The 19,627-nt window shown below is 40.7% G+C and overlaps 1 protein-coding gene across 1 annotated transcript in view; it reads left to right on the top strand.

Annotated features, from left to right (window-relative positions):
• The window catches only part of Hapstr1 (HUWE1 associated protein modifying stress responses), a 30,529-nt gene extending 16,092 nt beyond the window's left edge, over positions 1–14,437 (top strand). The window contains exon 4 of the mRNA XM_076577891.1: positions 12,752–14,437. Coding sequence (XP_076434006.1) covers positions 12,752–12,996 — 245 coding nt within the window. The 3' untranslated portion in view covers positions 12,997–14,437. The remainder of the gene's footprint in view (positions 1–12,751) is intronic.
• Positions 14,438–19,627: the final 5,190 nt, after the last annotated feature.

The raw sequence follows: 19,627 nt of genomic DNA, 5'->3' as shown, positions 1-19,627 counted from the left end.
AGTTCAAATACATATTTGAGCAGAGTATACTCTTACTTGACAGGTTTGTACCTTTAAAATCACATAGTTAAACAGTTTTGGGTTAAAGTTTTAGGGCCTCTTCACAGAATTTTTAGAAACATTTAAAATTGAATGTTGTGTTCTAATAATGGCTGTCAGTTTACGGGAGACTGCTAGTCTGATTTGAAGGTTTAAACAAGGGTATTTGGGTTAGTAAGAGGGCATTGTTAATTAAATGGCAAGATAGACAAATGTCTATATAGTATTATCTGATTGTAATAAATTCTTAAGTTGATTAATTTGGAAACATTTTAATTAGGGTAGAGATACCAGGGTTTTTTTTGTGCATTTGTATAGTCAATTTTGAAATATAAAGTTCAAATTACAGTTTTTAGAGTACTACATTGGAGGGTGAGTCTAAATTCATGAAATTTTAGAGCAAGGAGGAATGGAAAAAGAATATGGTGAGGCAGATTTGTGTTTGCAGTGGAAGCAAACATCATGTCCTTAATCATTTTATGAAAGGGACAACTTCCTTTTAAATGTATTCATTAGTTCCTGGAACCTTCCACCACCAGTACCTCTACCAGCACAGAAAGCCTGTCGTTATTGGGAGAAAAAGAGCAGGGACTATTGAAGTGATTGCAGAATGTTTCATGTAGACAGAGAGTGCCAAAGAAGACCCCCCTGATGGATAACCTCATCAGCTGGGAACCAGCCTAGTGTGAGAGAGATTTGGCTAGTTTCAGTCAGAATTGGGTTCTATTTCAACATTTCCAGCAAACCTTTTTTAAGGAATGGACTAAGATTGTGTGGTACTCTGAAGTTCGAAATAGAAAATAAATAGACACAAGCTGTTTTGCTAATTGTTTTATAAAAACAAACTAGTACAGAGGACGATGCCCTGTATGAAACAAGAGGCTGAAGATTCCAGTCTCATGTATTGGGAGCTTTAGGGTGCAGTCCTTGTTAATGGATGGATCACTAGATATTTGTCAGAGTCCATGCTTTTAACCAGATTTGAACCCAGGTACAAGTAGGTGAAGTGTGTGGGGCCTTAGGTGACAGTGGTTCTCAACCTGTGGGCCACAGCCCCTTTAGAGGACCCTTTCACAGGGGTTGCCTGAGACCATCAAAAAATAACCATATTTACATTATGATTCATTACAGTAGCAAAATTAAAGTTATGAAGTAGCAACAAAATAATTCTATGGTTGGGGGTCACCATGGTTGGGGGTCACCACAGCATGAGGAACTGTATTAAAGGGTTACAGCATTTGGGAAGGATGAGAACAACTGCTATAGGATTCTTTTTTTGTTTTGTTTTGGGATAGATCTGTACACAGCCATGCTGGCCTCAAAATTCATAGAGATCCACTTGCCTCTGCCTCCAGAGTGCTGGGATTAAAGGAATGCACCACCACTTACTGCTTTTCTTAAATGGAAGGTCTCTTTTCAGAAAAACACTCCAGTTAATGCTCATCAAACAATTTCAGTCAAAACTTTTAAGTGATGGTAGTTAGCAATGTTGTAAGACTTGTAAGACTCACCTGTGCTTCATTTGATCCCTTTTCTGTAGCATGTTGCTTATTTTCTGTGTACTGTAGAACTTAGTTGTTAGATGTTACATTCATAGAAAATAAAAAATATAGGCTCATGCTAAATGAATTTTTTTGTCTTGGTTAATTCTCATCTTAAAATAACATTGAAAATCTACTGAGAGATTCTCCCACATTGTCTTTTTTTTTTTTTTTTTAATTTATTTTTATTTTATGTATGAGTCCTCTGCACGTATACCTGCTTGCCAGAAGAGGGCATCAGATCCTATTATAGACGGTTGTGAGCCACCATGTGGTTGCTGGGAATTGAGCTCGGGACCTCTGGAAGAGCAGTTAGTGTTCTTTACTACTGAGCCATCTCTCTAGCGCGCCCCCCCCCCCAGTCTCCTTTTTATGTAAATAATAATTCATTCATGTAGACCAAAAATACCCAGAGTCCTTTGCTTTATTTTCTGCTTACCTTTCTGATGATATCCTTTCTCTTCTAGGGTGTTTCATTCTCTTTTGCTACTTAGGTTTCTGACTTTTTTTCTCGTGTTCCTTGACTGACCTAAATTAGATTTTACAGGATCTCTAACCCTGGCTGCCACTTTCTCCAGGCTCTTTGTGGGGCGGGGCCGGGGAGGCTCTTTTAGCTTCCAGATTTCTACTTCTCGTTTAGAACTCTCTAGGCTACCCATCATATATGTTTTTGTCTTCTGATGCACATCTCTCAGTGTGTGCTGTGAGCATTTGTTACAGATGACATTGCCTTTTTTTCCTTCCCCAGTACTAGGGCTTGAACCTGGGGGCTTGTGCATGTTAGGCAAGTGTTGTACCACTGAGCTGTGTATCAGATGACATTTCACACTCAGCAAATGTATTTATACCATCTCCTCTATGTAGTTATTCAGCAGTTTGTGTAGTCCCTAGAAATATGTGAAGGTTCTTCCATTTTCTGTTGAGACAAACAATTGGATGATTTATATTAATATCTTGGATGTGGTGTAAAATTTTTGGGGGGCAGAAAGGGCTATCTCATAGTTTAGCTTGGCTATGGGCAGGCTTGTGGAAGGGTCTCTGGAGAAGGTGTGTTTGGGCTTGGAGTGATCTATTGCTGTTATTTCTGACATGATTTTGCCAGGCTGTCTTCTACCTCTGTAGTACTGAGGTTGGAAATGTGTCTCATTACACCTGGCTTTCTGTTCCTAAAGCTTTCCTTGAACAGGGTCTCACTGTGTTCGGATGCTGTACTTTTCTGATGATTGAGACCATATTGTGTCATTCCTTTTGGCTTTCATAGAACCTAGCAGAGAACATGGTGTAATTGTGCTTCTGAATTTGCCGTAAGGATAAATACAGAGGTCTCAGAAGTGACTGTAAACACTACTTGGGGACCGAGAATCTTTGGAAAGAGGGAGTAATCCATGTTACCTGTTTAATTCCTGAGAAGGAATCTCACATTAGAACAACAGGAACTGGCTGGACCTGAGAAGGAAACCATGAGAGGTAGTCCTTTTTAAAAAAAAAATAAAAGAAAAAGAAAAAAACCATTAATTTTTTTGACAGTTTCATACATGAGTACTGTATTTTTTACATCATTTCCACTCCATTCTCCTCCCTGCAACTTCTCCATGTCCTCCCTCTCAAATTTGACTTCTTTAGTTACTGTTTTATATACATGTATAAATAACTAACCTGTTTATAACACATTCTGTGTGTTTAAGACTGATGGTTTGAGATTGAAGACTTGATTCTTTTGGCAGCAGTTGACTACTTGGAGCTCTCATTTAGGGCTTGTCCTTGTGAGATTTCCCTCATCTACCTAGGAATATCATCTGGTGGTGGTGTTGTGCAGGTCTTATTGACTTACTGTGCTTATTTATTAGCCTTTGGTGTATACTTAAAAGATTTTTTTACTTTGTCTATAATTATTAAAAGATGCTTATCTTTTGAGGATTGGTTTCACTGGAGCCTGGGTTGGTCTGGAGCTTGCTGTGTAGGTTAGGCTAGCTTTGAATTTTTAGCTAGTGATCCTCTTGCCTCTGCCTCCTAAGGGCTGGGATTGCAGACCTGGGGCTTTTTAGTATACTGTGTATCAACACTAAACCCAAAGGTTCCTCATTTAATATTCACCTACTCTGTTCATTGATGGAGAAAGACTAATTTTGGTAGGGTAGAGCAGGTTAATGATAGAATTTGGGATCCATCTGGCTCTAAAATTTGTTCTCCTGCTCACTTACCTCTATTATAGTTTTAGGGTATCTTTTTCTAATATCCACCCTTCCCCTTTCCCCTGGGCTTACTTAAGTGGGTGGGAAAGATCTTGAGGTAATTTCAGAAAAAATTAAAATTTTATTTGTCTGGGTTTCTCCTTTGAATGAATCTGGATATGTGTTTTTGAAGATGGATGCTTGGTGGCCAGCTTTAGGTATCCTTGGCTTACTGTGGTAGGATGAGTAGTAAGTACATAGTTTTTATGTGTAGACCACACGTCCTATGCAACCTTGGACAATCTTTGTAAAATGATCTTTCTATGAGAACCAAACCAGATTGCTTACCTATCTGTCCCTCCATGATCCTGTGTAAATGTTCTTGTCTCTGACAGCCACAATGTCTTGCCTTGCCTGTAGTGAATTACAGGTTTCATTCCAGAGTTAATTTGAAGCTTTATTTTTTTATTTTTTTGTAAATAAAACACACACACACACACACACACACACACACACACACACACACACGGGTATTTTGTCTGCATGTATGTCTGTGTACTATTTGTGTGCATTGCCTGTGGAGGCCAGAAGAAGACATTGGATCCCATGGAACTGGATTTATAGATGGTTGTTAGCTACCATGCCGGTGCTAGGAGTCAGACTTGGTTCCTTTTGGAAGAGCAGCCAGTGCTCTTAATCGCTGAGCTATCTCTCCAGCCCCTGTCTTTCTTACTGTTCTTGTTTTTTGTTTTTGCTTGCTTATTGCTAAATTTTGAGCTTGATTCCTATGGACAAGCTAGAGAAATTGGTTCTGAGTTGCTCTGTTCAAGCTAGTGCCGTTTGGGGAGCCTTAGGCTGAACTCTCTTCTAGAGTTGTTACCATGGAGATAGGTGCAAAGGTGCAGAATAGGAAGGCATATACATAGATTATAGAGGCAAGGCATGTTACCAAAACAAACTTGACTCATCTGATAATTATTAAGGCTTCACTCTTCGTCATCTTGTGACACAGGTGGTCTTTGTAGGTTACTCACTCTGGTCCACACTGACTCTTAAAAATGAAAGATAACTATTTTCATCCCATAAACAACTTTCATGACATTCTTGACTTCGTAAAACAATTAAACCCATTGGGCTTAGGTTGTAGGTTGTTCTTAAGAAGTATATACTATTTCTGATTCAGGCCTATACATGCTGGGACATCCCTTTGGCACTGGGGGAATTACTGCTCTTACTTGGTATTTAGGTTTAAGATACCATGGTCTTGGTTATAAGTTATTTTTATGTTGAAAAAGGCAGTGAGATTTGGGAGAAGGACTTGGGCAAACTCAGACAGTGGAGTCTTTATGATACATTGTAAAATTAAAAGAGAATATCTTTTGTTGTAATTATTACTGTTTTTGTATCTTTTTGGGAGACAGGGTCTCACTGTACATACTTGGCTGGCCTGGAATTTGTTGTGTAGACAAGAATGGTCTTGAACTTTGGACTTCAGGGAGTCTCCTGCCTTAGTCTTTCCAATTGCTGAGACTACAGGCACATAATATTTTTGTGTATGTATATGCATGCTGATGATCAAACTCAGGGGCTTTGAGTTCTACTCTTGAGTGATAGATACCCCAGTCTTTGGAAAGGTATCTTTAAAAAGGATTACTTGGGCTGGGCGGTGGTGGCGCACGCCTTTAATCCCAGCACTCAGGAGGCAGAGCCAGGCGGATCTCTGTGAGTTCGAGGCCAGCCTGGGCTACCAAGTGAGTCCCAGGAAAGGTGCAAAGCTACACAGAGAAACCCTGTCTTGAAAAACCAAAAAAAAAAAAAAAAAAAAAAAAAAAAAAAAAAGGATTACTTGGTAAGTTAGGACAAGTCTGTTAATATTCTGATCCTGCCTCTTAGGGCCACGCTGCGCCCTGATGTAGAAGCCTCTTCTTAAGGAAAAATTCCACCCCTTTTTCTCTCTCTCCCTCCACTCCCACGAGGTGTGTACCCCTCAACTCCTCTCTGTTTTTCTCTTCTCTCCTTCTTTCCTGTCGTCTCTCTTTTATAATAAACCATTTCTGTGCGGTTGTAGCGTCTGGGTTGTGAATGTCCACCTGCCACCCTGCTGCCATGCCTACATGGTGGAGTAGGTCGCCCACCAGCCTACCGCTGCATTTGCCCAGCATGCTAGCATGTTTCCCTGCATGCCCAGGACACACTCAGGGATCCCCACATAATAAATCATAACAAAGTCTCCTCAGCTTTGAAGGTTGAAGTCCTTTCTGTTTGAAAATCCTTTGTTTTGTTTGTGGATTTGTTATGGGTTTTGATTTCTGCAGTTTAAAATGCATATATGTAGAAAGACAAATGTTATGTTGCCTTTCTGTAGTTTAGCACTTCTATAGATAACATTTACTTCGAGTAAATTTACCAGGTGCTATTTTGTAGACACAGGAACAAGTGACTATAACAATGAATATTCTTAAGAAATGTCTGGCCTGGTAAAATTAACACCATCCTGAAGCATGTAAGCCTTAGGACTTAGTCTGAGGCCAGTGTCGTGTGTGTGTGTGTGTGTGTGTGTGTGTGTGTGTGTGTGTGTGTGTGTGTGTGTGTGTTATTCATTTGCTTGGTGGTGGGTAAAAGTCTGAGTCTTGTGATATTTACTTACTGTTTTCCTTGTATGTGCTAGACAAGCACTCTGGCACTGAGCTCTATCCCTAGCCACATCCTTAGCCTAAGTCAGTTAAGTTACTTGGCAGCTCCTTGGGTCTAGAGAATCTGGTGGGGCATGTAAGAAAAAGCAGTCATTGGAATTTTGATTTAGTGGTATAAAATATGACAAGAATTCTTACCTAGATTTCCTAATTCCTCACACACAGCATTAAACAGCTTACCTTCAAGAACCCCAGAAGGAAAGGTGTGACTTTAGGCAGCATGAGCCAATTAGATTTTCTTCTCAGCACAGATTTCCAGTGATTCTTTTGAAACATTCTTTGGCTTATATGTGGCACAGTGATTTTTAAAGAGAGAAATAACTCCATTTAGGAGACCTGTGATAAATAAGACACTTGAACAGTACCTGGAAGAACTTTAATATTTTGTTTGGTTCTTTTCCTTTCTTTTATTCTTCATAACTTTTCTTTTTTTTTTTTTTTTTTTTTTTTTTTTTTGGTTTTTCGAGACAGGGTTTCTCTGTGTAGCTTTGTGCCTTTCCTGGAGCTCACTTGGTAGCCCAGGCTGGCCTCGAACTCACAGAGATCCGCCTGGCTCTGCCTCCCGAGTGCTGGGATTAAAGGCGTGCGCCACCAACGCCCGGCTCCTTTCTTTTATTCTATCATACCTTCTGATGCTTTAGCAAAACCATGAGAACTGTATCTTTTTTTTTTTTTTTTGAGACAAGGTTTCTCTGTGTAGTTTTGGTGCCTGTCCTGGATCTTACTCTGTAGACCAGGCTGGCCTCGAACTCACAGAGATCCGCCTGCCTTTGCCTCCAGAGTGCTGGGATTGAAGGCGTGCGCCACCCAACAAGAGCTATATTTTGAGAGCTAGCACAGATGCTTAAAAGTTCTTAAAGTGATGAGATAGTATAGAAGAAACTGCATTTTTTTTTTTTTTTTTTTTTTTATGTCAGGGGACTGGCTAGAACCAACCTGAGGGTTTGTTGATGTCTGTTCATCTTTCACAGCCTGCAGGCACTCTCCCCACCTCCCCCTCCCCCGCCTGTTTTTTTCTCTCCTGAGGAAACACACTCCTGGTGTGTGTAATGTTATAGTGCTTATTGAATGTTGTAGCTAGGTGCATCTTGTTGGAGTACTTCAACTGTTGATAGCTTTTCAACAGTCTAAAAACACATACTTGGAACTTGGTGTAAGAGATTTCAGCTCCAAAGTAATCGCCTAATCATTTACATTTGATTTTTTTTCTTTTTCTTTTTCTGAGACCCAGTTTCTCTGTAACAATCCTGGCTGTTCTGAACTCACTCTGTAGCTCAGGTTGGCCTCAAACACAGAGAGATCCACCTGTCTCTGCCTCCAGAGTGCTGGGATTAAAGGTGTGTGCCACCACTGCCCAGCTCTCTGAAGGAACTATTGTTTTTTCCTTCAAACCAGCCTTCAAGACCAAGAAAATTACAGCAGGGCACTTATAATCACATTAATTTCAGATGAAAAGTTGATATTTTCCGTACATTAAGGATAGATATTAAATAACCGAAGGTTTTGGAGAAAGATTAGACTTCCAATATTAGTAAGACAGAATTTTCTTGAACTTGTAATAACATTTTGTTGGATATTGTGGAAGAATTAAAAGGCTATGTAGGTCTCAAAGCCAGTTTACTTACTCTAGTACTTATTCAGTAATATGTTGGTAGCTATTTAAACAGTTGAATTATCTGAGTTTCATTTTGGAAAATTTCCCCAAGCAAAAAGGTTCAGTATCTTGTGATTTCACTCTAAAGAAACAGAGCCAAATGATGCATTTTTCTTCTAGTCATTTTTTTCAATGTATAAATATTATTTCACAGTTGATCATACTGCATATATGGTACTGTATCTTGCTTTTCTCACTTAACGTCGTGAACCTTTTTTCCTGTGGTATTAAAAACTGTCTTTGAAAAATGGCTGTCTTTGATACATGGAAAGCATTTTGGGCTGGCGGTATAATGAAAATGTTTTCTTGGTGTGACACATGTACCTTTGTAATTGGCTTGATTTAGTGTGCTTTACTTCAATAAAAATTCAGTATTACAATTTACAGATTGGGGTGGGGAGTGGTATCTACTTTAAATGACCAGAACCTTCCTGGTAGAGTTATTACTATTTTTTTTTTTAAATGACTGAACTCCAAAACACTACATGACATTGACATTGCAAGTGCTTGTACCTCACTCAGCACATTGTACAGGGAACACTCACACTTGAGTGTACAATTCATTTCCAAGGAAGAAAAATAGTAACTTTTTAGGGCTCCCAGGCAGGTTGATACCACTTCAAGTTTGAGGGGTTTTAGACCCACCTCCACCCTCACCCCCGATAATGCTGGCAGAGCAGTCTGCAGAGAGGCCTGAAGTGCAATCCTAGGGCTGACTTTCTTCAAAGGGATCTGAGTGCTGAAAGCCAGGGGAGCATAGATGACAGCCTCCTCAGTTGGGCTGTGAGGTTTCCTGGGTGGGAATTTGCTCCTTCTCTCTCTAGGACTTAATGCTCGGAAACTGGAGTTTTATGTAATTGATTATGCAAACAGCATTTCCGTATTAGAGTAAGCATGAAATGATGAACATGGCTTGAAAATAATAGTGATGTGCAATTTTTAATGATTTTTCATGTAACTTGGATTCCTATAACCTGGACTGCAAACTTGTTTCCACTCCACTAGGAGTTTTCAATGAATGATTAAATCATCTTGAGCTTAAAAAAAAAATTCATTTCAGATGGATGCAGAAACATTAAAACGTGAGTTTATGTTAAGCAATTGAGATTTTTCTAATGCTACCTATTCTGTTTTTGTCAAATGGTATTTCCATAGTCCTTTTGAAAATGTTTTTGGTAGAAATTAAGTTGTGCCGGGCGTTGGTGGCGCACGCCTTTAATCCCAGCACTCGGGAGGCAGAGCCAGGCGGATCTCTGTGAGTTCGAGGCCAGCCTGGGCTACCAAGTGAGCTCCAGGAAAGGCGCAAAGCTACACAGAGAAACCCTGTCTCGAAAAACCAAAAAAAAAAAAAAAAAAAAAAAAAAAAAAAGAAATTAAGTTGTATGTCCTAAGGATGTACAACTTAGTTTTTCAGTTCTGAAGCATGTTTAGATTTTCTGTGCTTGTATGGGCTGATTGTGTTCATGTTGCTTAGCAAGGTTTTCTGAAGCAGCTTCAGTAGCTGTCACTGGTTTTCAAAATAAAATTTGGGCTGTTTAAAGTGCTTTTTTCCCTCTGTGGTTGTAATCTTAATTTTTGTTTTTGACACTTGTGAAAAATCCTTGGGGAAGATTAGTGACTCAGACTTTGAGAAGATTGTCATAACTGAGGGTAGGTGACCTGCACCATGAAGCTAAAACCATTACTCTATAAAGATACTTTTCCAGGTGTTAGGGGATTTTCATAGCTGAGGATAGGTGACCTGACCATGGAGCTAAAACCAGTTCTCTATAGAGAAAGATGATTTTCCAGGTGTTATGAGGATTTTCAGATTGGCCAAATTGCTGCATGATGTATTTTCTTTTTCATGGAGTTGAATCAATAAATATTCACTGGAAGTGATTAGGCCACTCCTTGATGGGGTGGGTGCTTTGTGTCTTAAGTCATTACCACCATGAACATTCATGAAAGATAGGAGTTGGTTCATTGAAATCCCCTGTAGTTTCATTTGCAAAAGGGATCCTGAATTATTGAAGTAGCCCAGTTTAATTACCTAGCTCTCAGATTTTACAGTGTAATTATTATAGAACCTTTGCATTCTAGGGCAAGTATAAATGATGTTAACTGGCCATTGTGGCTCTTGACTCCAATTCAGCATTTGGGAGGCTGAGGCAGGAATGTTGTGAGGTTGAGGCTAGCCTGAGCTACAGACAGTAGGACCCTGTTTTAAAAAACAAACACACACTGGAGAAAAGGCTGGGTGTAGTGGTCCTTGCATGTCTTCAGTTCCAGCTTTCAGGAGGAAGATGCAGGTAGTGTGTGAGGCCAGCCTAATTTACTTACAGAAAGGGTAGGGCAGGTACAGACAGCTATGTTAACTGTTGGGTACCATCTAGTAGGATGTTACTGACTGTAGGGTTAGGAAGAAAAGCACAGCTTTCTCAGCAAGTTGTTAATGGTCTATGTGTAGGGATAATAAAAAACCCAGCAACTTTGGGATAGTTGAATTTAAAATGATGGCATTGATTTAAGTGAGCAGTCAGCAGCAACCTGGGTTTATTTCCTGAAATAAAGCCCTGAATTTCAATGAGTTTTGAAATGTGGGGCAGGACTCTGAAGCAATGTTCTTTATCAGAGTTCTGTGAACGTTATGTAAGCAAGCAGTGTGTTAAGTCCTTCACATAGATAATAGAAAGCCTGCCCATAGGACGAGATGGTTGACTGTGCTGTATAAGCCCCAGATTTTGGTTTTCTTGCATTTGTTTGTTTAAGCCTAGGTGTTGAGGACAAAGAAGTGTTGTTCCTCATTGGAGCTATTAAGTTTGAGCTGTTCAGGAAGCAGTTAGAAATAAGAGTGGGCCTTTGAGAGCGAGATAGGGAATGCAAGCTAAGGGGTGAAAGAGCGCCCAGTATGTGAGACACCTGTGTGACAAAGGGGCAAAAGGAAAGCCGGCACAGGCTGCAGAGGAAGCAGCTAGTGGGAGGGGAGGGCCGGAAGGAGTGGAAAGTTTCAAGTGGGAGGGAAAGCAGCTTATGAGACCAGAAGGGAGAAGGAGAGTTAGTAACCTCAGGGGAGTTGTGAGCCTTATGGACTCGGACTGAGCAAAGTCTGGAAAACAAAACAAAACAAAACAAAACAAAAACAGTGCTGAGTTCAAAAAGAACCACTAATCATTGATACTGGTGATACACAATAAATCTATGGTAGGATAAAAAGGGTGGGGTGAGCAGCTGTCAAGGCAAGCCTAAAAGGCAGGTTAGCCCTGAGCCCTAAAACTACTTAAATTGTGTGTGTATGCGTGACAGAGACAGACAGACAGACAGAGATTTTTGAGATAGGGCAGTTCTTCTGTTTGAACCTCTTACTATTGTTATGTCAAGGGGAGGCAGTGCAACAGTTCCTTAGTGTATAGACTCCCCTGGCCCTATTTGGCTTGAGATTCAGCTGTTGCTTACTGCCTGTTACCTTGGGTGGGGTGGGGATACTTTTGTACTGTAGTCTTGGCTTGCAGATTGGAGTCATAGCTGTACATCCGAGGGTTCCCTTGAGGACTGACAATGCCTGATCTGGGAACCATGCCAGGATCAGTGTCCCTCACCCCAAAGAAAGAAAACCAAAACTTAGAAGTTTGTTTTAAAGGATCAGGTAGAACTCTTTTTTTTTTCCCCCCCCCAGGTGGAATTCTTGCTCTTGGAAACATCAGTGATACTAGATCATTCTCTTTATTCAGACTGTGCCAAAATCTAAGTGAGGGAGAAATTTATGAGATGGGAAATGGACTATCCATACTAGAATTTAAACTTTAATGTTACAGTTCATGTGTTTTGGTCAGGCATGTGCCTTTTTACAGGCTTATCCTGAACATTCAGAGTAGAATGTATGTTTCATTCTTTAGCTACTCCCGTTCTAAGCAACGAAGGTTCAGAATCAGTGCTGGGACATTGTCTGGATTTAAGAACCTGAATGTGAAGCAGGATTCTTTACCTCACTCTTCCTTACTCTTTCATCCCTGAAGAATTAGGGATGATAGTGGCTTGGGCTCTTGTGCTATCTTAAGGGTGTCTGCCAGATACAGTCCAGACGTTGGATGATGATAGAGCCCTGTTTTGTTTGTCCAGTATAATTTTTAACAGTGATTTTCAGGCTTAATAGAGTGTTTGGGATGGATGATACATTATACAGTCACCTCATCTAAAAGGATTGTTGGACTAAACCTACTCAGACCTAGAAATGTTTTCTTGCTTTCTCTACATACATTACACACAGACACACATCAGAGAGATTGTAAGAATGGTAACAATGGACTAAACAAAATGTCCTGCTTCAAGCAAGTACCTCCTGTCCTGGTCTGTAAATTGTGTATAGTACTTGACTAATAGAATAGATGGGAGAATCTCAGATCTTTTTTGCATTCCTAGCACTGTGCTTGATACATCTAGCTTTCCATCATTGCTAGTTGCCATTATTATGAATAATGGTTGTATTGGCAAGAAAATGTAGGTCAAAGCCAGATGATTCCTTACAGAATAAACTACTATTCACTGCTGACCCCGTATAAAGAAAACCAGCAGGCACCCTTTGACACTGTGACAAACAACATGGAAAGTAGAGTGGGTTGCTTTCAAAAGGGTCGACTAATTGAGCAACTCTAAAACCTCTTTTCTTCTTCCTAGGTCTTAGTGGTGCAATGGCTAGTATAAGCGTGCGTTCGAGTACCCCAGGCTCTCCTACACATGTAAGCAGTGGACCGAATGCTAGTCGAAGGAGAAATGGACTCCATGATGTCGATTTGAACACTTTCATAACAGAAGAAATGGCACTCCACTTGGACAATGGTGGAACTAGAAAGCGTACCTCAGCCCAGTGTGGCGATGTCATTACAGACTCACCAACTCATAAACGCAACAGAATGCTCTAAACTGCAGACATTTTCACACCCACCATGCTGCTTGAAAGCCACTCGATCCTCAACATATACTATTATTGCAAAGGAAACATGAGGCCATCTTCCCTTGTTCACTGTTTAAAACAAGTGAATTCTCTATTGGTTGCCATAAAAGGAAGTTTTAGGTATTTACAGTAGATGCCTCCTGTAACTATGGCTTTCTCAAACTATAATCCTAGCAGAGGACATGAGATAATTGTGTAGTCATTAGCAAGATCATCATAGGCAAACATATATCCGTTCCAAGGCTAAAAGTGACCTTAACTGTATTTATTCTCAAAGGGAAAGGAAATATCAGATGTTTATTTGGTTATAGAATGCTTTCTTATTTTTATTTTTTGGTCCATTTCCTGCTGTGTTGAGTATTTTTGCTTAAACAGTATTGCCAGGTTCCTACAATTGTCTTGATCTGGCTTGTAAGCTAGATCTGCAGGCTTCCATTTTTGCAGCCACATTGAACCATGCACCTGGTTTCCTTAGTGATAGCGTGCAATTTCTGATTATCAGATTATGCCCAGTTTTCAGTTTTCAAAACAGTTCTAACTCTGGTGATTGTGAGATGTAAAGAGGTGCTATGATGGTCATGCAAGTAATACTTAATACTGAATCAATACACAGAACTTTATTGGATTCACTTTGTGTGTGTTAGTGCTCTGAAAATAGCAATATTATTAACCTGTCCCCAGAATAACCCTGTAGGCTTCAGATACTCAGTTTTAAAACAAGTACTACTTCCTATGCCGGGTACTTTACTTATGGTTAAACACAAACTGCATTCAAAAGTGACCTGAAAAACAGGTCATGATCTTGGAGAGTGGGCTTCCTTTTTGGTTTGGTAGTAGTGAGAGGAAATGGATGGTGGGAGTAGGTATTTATTTTTTAGTGGTTTTTTTTTCTTATCTTTTGCATTTTTATGGATGCCCTACTGTGTGTAGTTGTCATAGTGGGTGGAAGATGATAAATATGTTTTATCTGCTACTAATGTGAACGTAATTTAAATAGCAAAACCCAACTTTTCCTGTCCCTCCATTCCTCTCAGAAGTGCAGTTTGGAATTTCATTCTGGAAAAGATGAGATCGCATGGAGATTCTCTAGATGTTAGGTAGACCCAAAGAAAAGCTCTTGGAGTCCTCTTTGGGTAAATATAAGACCTCTTGTAGCTACAACATTTTAGAGCATGTTTCATCTGCATTTTTACTACCTGAACTGAATGGTAGTCTATTTAGAAGACTGATGTCAGCCTGCCAGGCACTGTGATCCATTCTATCCTGTTATATTATATATCAAGTAGGACAGTGAAAATGTTTCCGTGCAAACTTGTAGTCCAGTTCATTTACTTCTATTTTTATCCTTAATAACCATTGCAAATCAGTGTAAGGGGTTTTCTGATAATTACAGCACTTTGTTAAAAGTTTGCAATTTTGTCAGCCATTTAATAATACCTTTCTGTGAAGAGACCTTGCTAAGTTAACCATTACTGACTGAGTGGGATGTGAGTGGAATGTTAGGAATGTTGTGTGAATTGAAGTTCTGTATTCATTATAGATATAGCCCTTATTTAAAACTGAAATCCATATTCAAACTAGGAATGAAAGTAAGGTATTTCTCAATTTTTGCAAAAGTGGAGCTTTCTTTTGTTTGTTTAAAAAGCAGGAAGAATTACAGCAATCTGGCGTTTTACCTTAAATGGACAAGCCTGTGCATCACACGTACTTCCAGGCTTCCCTTGGGATAAACCAAGACACGGAGTTCACTTTTGCTTTTCTGTGGTTGTGAATATAGATTCTGCAATTGGGGTTTGATGGTGTGATGGCTGCTGACAAGAAGCCAGAACTCCTGTTCCTAAGGGACTTGAGACCGAGGAACACGTTTCATCTCTTCCTGCCTTGGTTCTGTTTCCTCTGTCCAAGTTGAATAATGATGTTCTTGGTTGTTTGGTTTAAGTTGGTGCTCTGAAGCTGAATCTCAGTGCCCTTTATTCTCAGTTGTCAAATTTTGATAAAACGTGCCATTTTCTTTGGTAAGAGAAAGCAGGTCTAATGTCTGCCAGAACACAATTTATATGCCGATTATTGGCTCCATTAAACTTTTTAAAAACTTTAGCATTCGTTACTTTTTTCTATTGCATTCAGTATCTAGTACCTTCCTCACCTCATTAGCATGCCCCCTCCCTCCTTTGTCCCTTTAGTTCCAGGCTGTACCAGAATAGAGTAACCCTGAGACTCACAAAGTGAAGTATTTTCCTAGCAAAAGTTAGTCTGACATAGTTCAGAATGTTTTGGAAGTTTCCTTTTACCAGTTAGATGCGAAATATCAAAGACGACCACATACTTGTGTAGTAATTTTTAAAAACGACAGCCTTTTTCAGCTTTCACTTTCTTTGTCTATTTTTTGGACAGGTCTTTCTGTGTAGTTCAGGCTGACCTCAGGCATGCCATTCTCCTGTTTTGGTTGCCTGAGTGCTGTGGTTTACTGGCATGGTACTTGCCTGGCCTTTTCAGCTGATCAAGAACAGAAGGGGCTGCTCTTGGAGCTAAGCACTTGAGTGTGGAGGACCTCAGTCTTTGTCATGAGCCAGAATCTGATTCTTTAGATCTCACAGGGACAGGCCAGGTTTATCCCTCTACTGCAGAGTTTCAGATATCATTGAGGGGGGTCAGTGCTTTATAGAGCAAAACTAAAGGCTATCAATGTAGTTTACTTGACTGAGGTAGTGACATAAACCTTAAATCATAAAATAAATAAATCATTGAAAATACCAAGAAGACAACAGGGGCTTGTCTGCTGATTTGTTTTGTTCATCATGTTCCAGTAACTTTGTAATCACATAAAATTAGAATGTGAAAAGGGACAGCTAACTTGTGACCAAAGGTGCAAGATCTCAAGGTTTCAAAACCCTCTACTTGGAGATGTAGGTAGTCCTAGGGAAGTACTATGGACAGAGTTCTAGGTATGATTACTGTCCACAAAGAGATATTTATTAGTGATACTCTTTTTTATTATTAATTTTTTTTTCCAGACAGTTTTCCTGTGTAGCCTGTCCTGGAACTCAGTCTGTAGACCAGGCTGGCCTCGAACTCAGAGATCCGCCTGCCTCTGCCTCCCGAGTGCTGGGATTAAAGGTGTGCCACTTGGCTGTTTATTTGTGCCTTTTTTTTTTTTTTTTTTTTTTTTTTTTGAGACAGAGTCTCATGTTACCTGGTGCTGATCTTGAACCTGATCTTCCCGACTTCGCTTCCTGAGTTCTGGGGTGACAGGCTTGTGCCACTATGAGGCACACTACTTGGATTTAGGTCACAGGAATCCTGTTTAAAAAGAAATGTTCATCTCCTTATTGGTTAAAGGAGGTTCTGGAAACAAAGGAGATCCATGTCACACATGTATAGTGCCTGTGACCTGTCTAAAAGCTGTCACAACTTTGGTTCGGGTATCCTTAACCTGGAAAAGGGAGCTTCTGGATTGCAGTCTAGAATAGCTGGTGTGTGAAGTTTATGTGGGAACATGATTTGAGAGGAACAGGTTTGAGACTGATGTGTGTGTCACACGCCATGTGGTTGGCATGCTTGTGGCAAGGTTGGAATTTGACTTTGTATGATGGGATCTGCTTGCTCTTTGTGCAACGAGTAGACAGCAGCTTGTGCTCAGTGGGCGTGGAGGTTCCAGCACGGGTGTTGTAGTTGTGGATTTTCTACGAGTTTTTCTGGTAGCTTTGCTTATGTTGTTTGCTTCAGTAGAGATAAGAAGCTACAGAAATGTACTGTGTAGCTTGTCCCGTGTTTGTTCTACAGATTGTTTCCCATCAGAATATGGTGGAAATTGGAATATTTTTTATGCAGGTTCCAGCTTTTCATAATTAGTCGTAATACAGTATCGACTATTCTGGTCTAAGTTTTATAAGAACCTTCTACAGGTGAAATTAATCATTCAGGCCAGGGATCGGCTAGCTCCCTCAGCATTGGGGATCACCATGAATTTGAGGCCAGCCTAGTCTATGGTAGTTTTAGTCTGTTTGTAAAGTGAGACTGTGTGGCTCTGTAGAATAAAAACAACCACAAAAGGAAGTTACTAATTCAAATGAAATCATGTTTAAAATACTGATGAGTTCTGGCAATGTGCTTTCTGCAGAGGCACAGGTTAACCCTGTCTTGACACGATCACAGTGTCTATTGCAAGTATCTCGGCCAGCATTGGGGATCTAGGCTTCATGGCAGCAGACCTTGGAATTTTAATTTGGCTTCTCCTGTGAAGGAAGCTGATCTACTTAATGATGCGAGACTTCAACGCCTGGCTTACCTACAGCTTTTTTCCTTTCCTGGTTCAGTGTCATCATCTCTGAAACAAGTCTGGGTGAAAAATGTGATTTTTCTTAAGTTCCTTGAAAGTTGGAAACGTTTATGTCCATGTTTATCTTCCCATTGGTTGGGTGAGCTCTTGAACATTCTGGAATGTGACTGATAGTTTTTAATTTTTTCTAGTGTGTTGTTGATCATTGAAAAATAAACACGTAGATATTTTTTTGTGTGAAGAAAATTTAAATTCCAGACAGCATAAAGGCCTTTTGACTTTTCTCTCTCACCCTCCCCAGAGGTAAAATGAGTAGTTTTGAAGAGTAACTTTTCAAACAATTCTCTGTATATTTATAAATCTTTTTAGTTTTGAGACAGTCTTGCACTGTAGGCTGGCCTTGATCTTCATGCCTCAGCCCTTTGAGTGATGGGTTTACAGGCTTGAGCTACCACTCCTGGCTTATTTATAAGTCACTCCTGGATGTAGCCATGAAGAAAGTATTCTAGTTGGCTGATTGTTGATTTCAACTTGTCCCAGGGTCAGTCGGAAAGGAGAGGGCCAGGCAGCAAACAACAGATGCTGTGTGCCATGTAGTGTTAGTTTTCAGAACAGGGGCTTGTCTATATATTAAGTGAAGCAATTTTCAAGGCTGGATGCCATTGTAGGAAGGTGCCACGGGTGAGCACAGGTGTAGGCTACCTCACTTTAGTACTCATCCTCGGGTAGAAGGTGTGGTGTGCCTCTGGCCTTAGGTGTAGGGTCTTCTGAGTGCTGTCTGCCTCAAACTGCAGGGAGTATGGGCAGTTTACAGCACTGTAGATGGAGCTGTTGGGTGTTGTGATGTTCCTGTGTTCCAGATCTGGTGGGTGGGTGCAGGGCATCCTGGGCTCCGATCATCTGGAACTGCCTTGGAGAGTTCCAACATAGGCATCAAGAGATTCTGCAGGCCCAGAGTGGTGTTCTGAACCCTGCCCAGGAAGGTCTGAAAGGTACTTACTTAGGCTTTCTCAGCCCCTGGGGATCCAGTGGCCTCAGTATTTACTTGTGTACTTAGAACACAGATGTCCCTAAATCTACCCAGGAATGGGCCACTGTGGTTCATCTTTGAGAAAATTCTCAGACTATTGCCCTGTCCTTGGGGTGGAGGTGCTAAGGCTGAAATCCGGGGGTAGCGGTGGGGGGTTCCTTGTCAAAGTCCCAGATTGCAGAGGTAAGAAGTGGATTGCTCTTCACTAGTCTCTTGCTGTGATGAGCCTTGGGGTCACAGTGGACATTGGATTTTAAGGTGCATAGAATTCTGTAACTGCTAAGTGTTTTAAGGTTGCACAGAATTGTGTGTGTTATACATTACACTGTGTACATGAAGGCTTGCCTCCTGCTCATCTTGGTTTCTCAATTTTGGATCATGATCTCCAATGAAAAATAGCTCCTCTGCTGAGACAGTTGAGAATACATACACATTATACACATGTCTACTGATAAACAAGCCTCAGATATCAGCATTCACCTTTCTGGATGATGGATTCTGTAGTTTTGGGTACTTTACTGAACATGCTGTGTGATACCATGCTGTGTGATCACCACCATCGTGAGAACCTGGGTCCTGGACGAGCAACAACACCCAGCGGAGGGTATGGATATTTATTTCCTGGGTGAGTAAGTAGATTAAAAAGTGTGGCCTTTTAATCCCCCCTCCCCGTGCCCTGCCCCCCACTGTTTTCCCTCTTCTTGGGCCTTTATATTTTCAAGAAACAAGAACAAGAGTAGTTAAAAGCATGGATTGGGGTTTGGGTGTGGATGAGAATCCAGTTTTGCCCCTGGCTGCTTTACTCTTCAGCCTGCCTGGAGCCTGTTGTGAAGATGTCTACAGACACTTGGACACTGTCTGATAGATGTGCATGTCCTCTTCTTGCTTCTTGAAGTTTCCTTGGATTCTGGGGGCTCTCTGGGATTCTGTGCCAGTTCCCAACCTTCAACTCTTCGAGAACTCTTCTCTCCAATGTAATGGTTTTAATGCATATATTAGAATCAGCTTTTCTCAAGCTGTACCCCAGAAAAACTAGATAGGGTGGGGCTTTAGCCACCGAGATACAATCAGGAACTTCTGATATATTCTGCAGAGGGAGCATTGGGTTGGTCCCTTGCCAGGCTGGCTATGCAGGTGACCAGTGACACTAGGCAACTCAGGCCCTAGGCTTTGAGGAAACCAGTGTGACCATTGCGTTCCTCAGGGGCAGGCTTCATCACTGGGCTGAGCAGGAGGAAGTTGGCACTGGCTTAAGAGGGTGTGATGAGTCACCTGACCTGACCTGGCAAT

This window comes from Peromyscus maniculatus, chromosome 8, assembly GCF_049852395.1.
Source record: "Peromyscus maniculatus bairdii isolate BWxNUB_F1_BW_parent chromosome 8, HU_Pman_BW_mat_3.1, whole genome shotgun sequence".
NCBI lineage: Eukaryota > Metazoa > Chordata > Mammalia > Rodentia > Cricetidae > Peromyscus > Peromyscus maniculatus.
The sequence above is the reverse complement of the archived record's forward strand: the minus strand, read 5'-3'. Positions and strand labels throughout refer to the sequence as shown.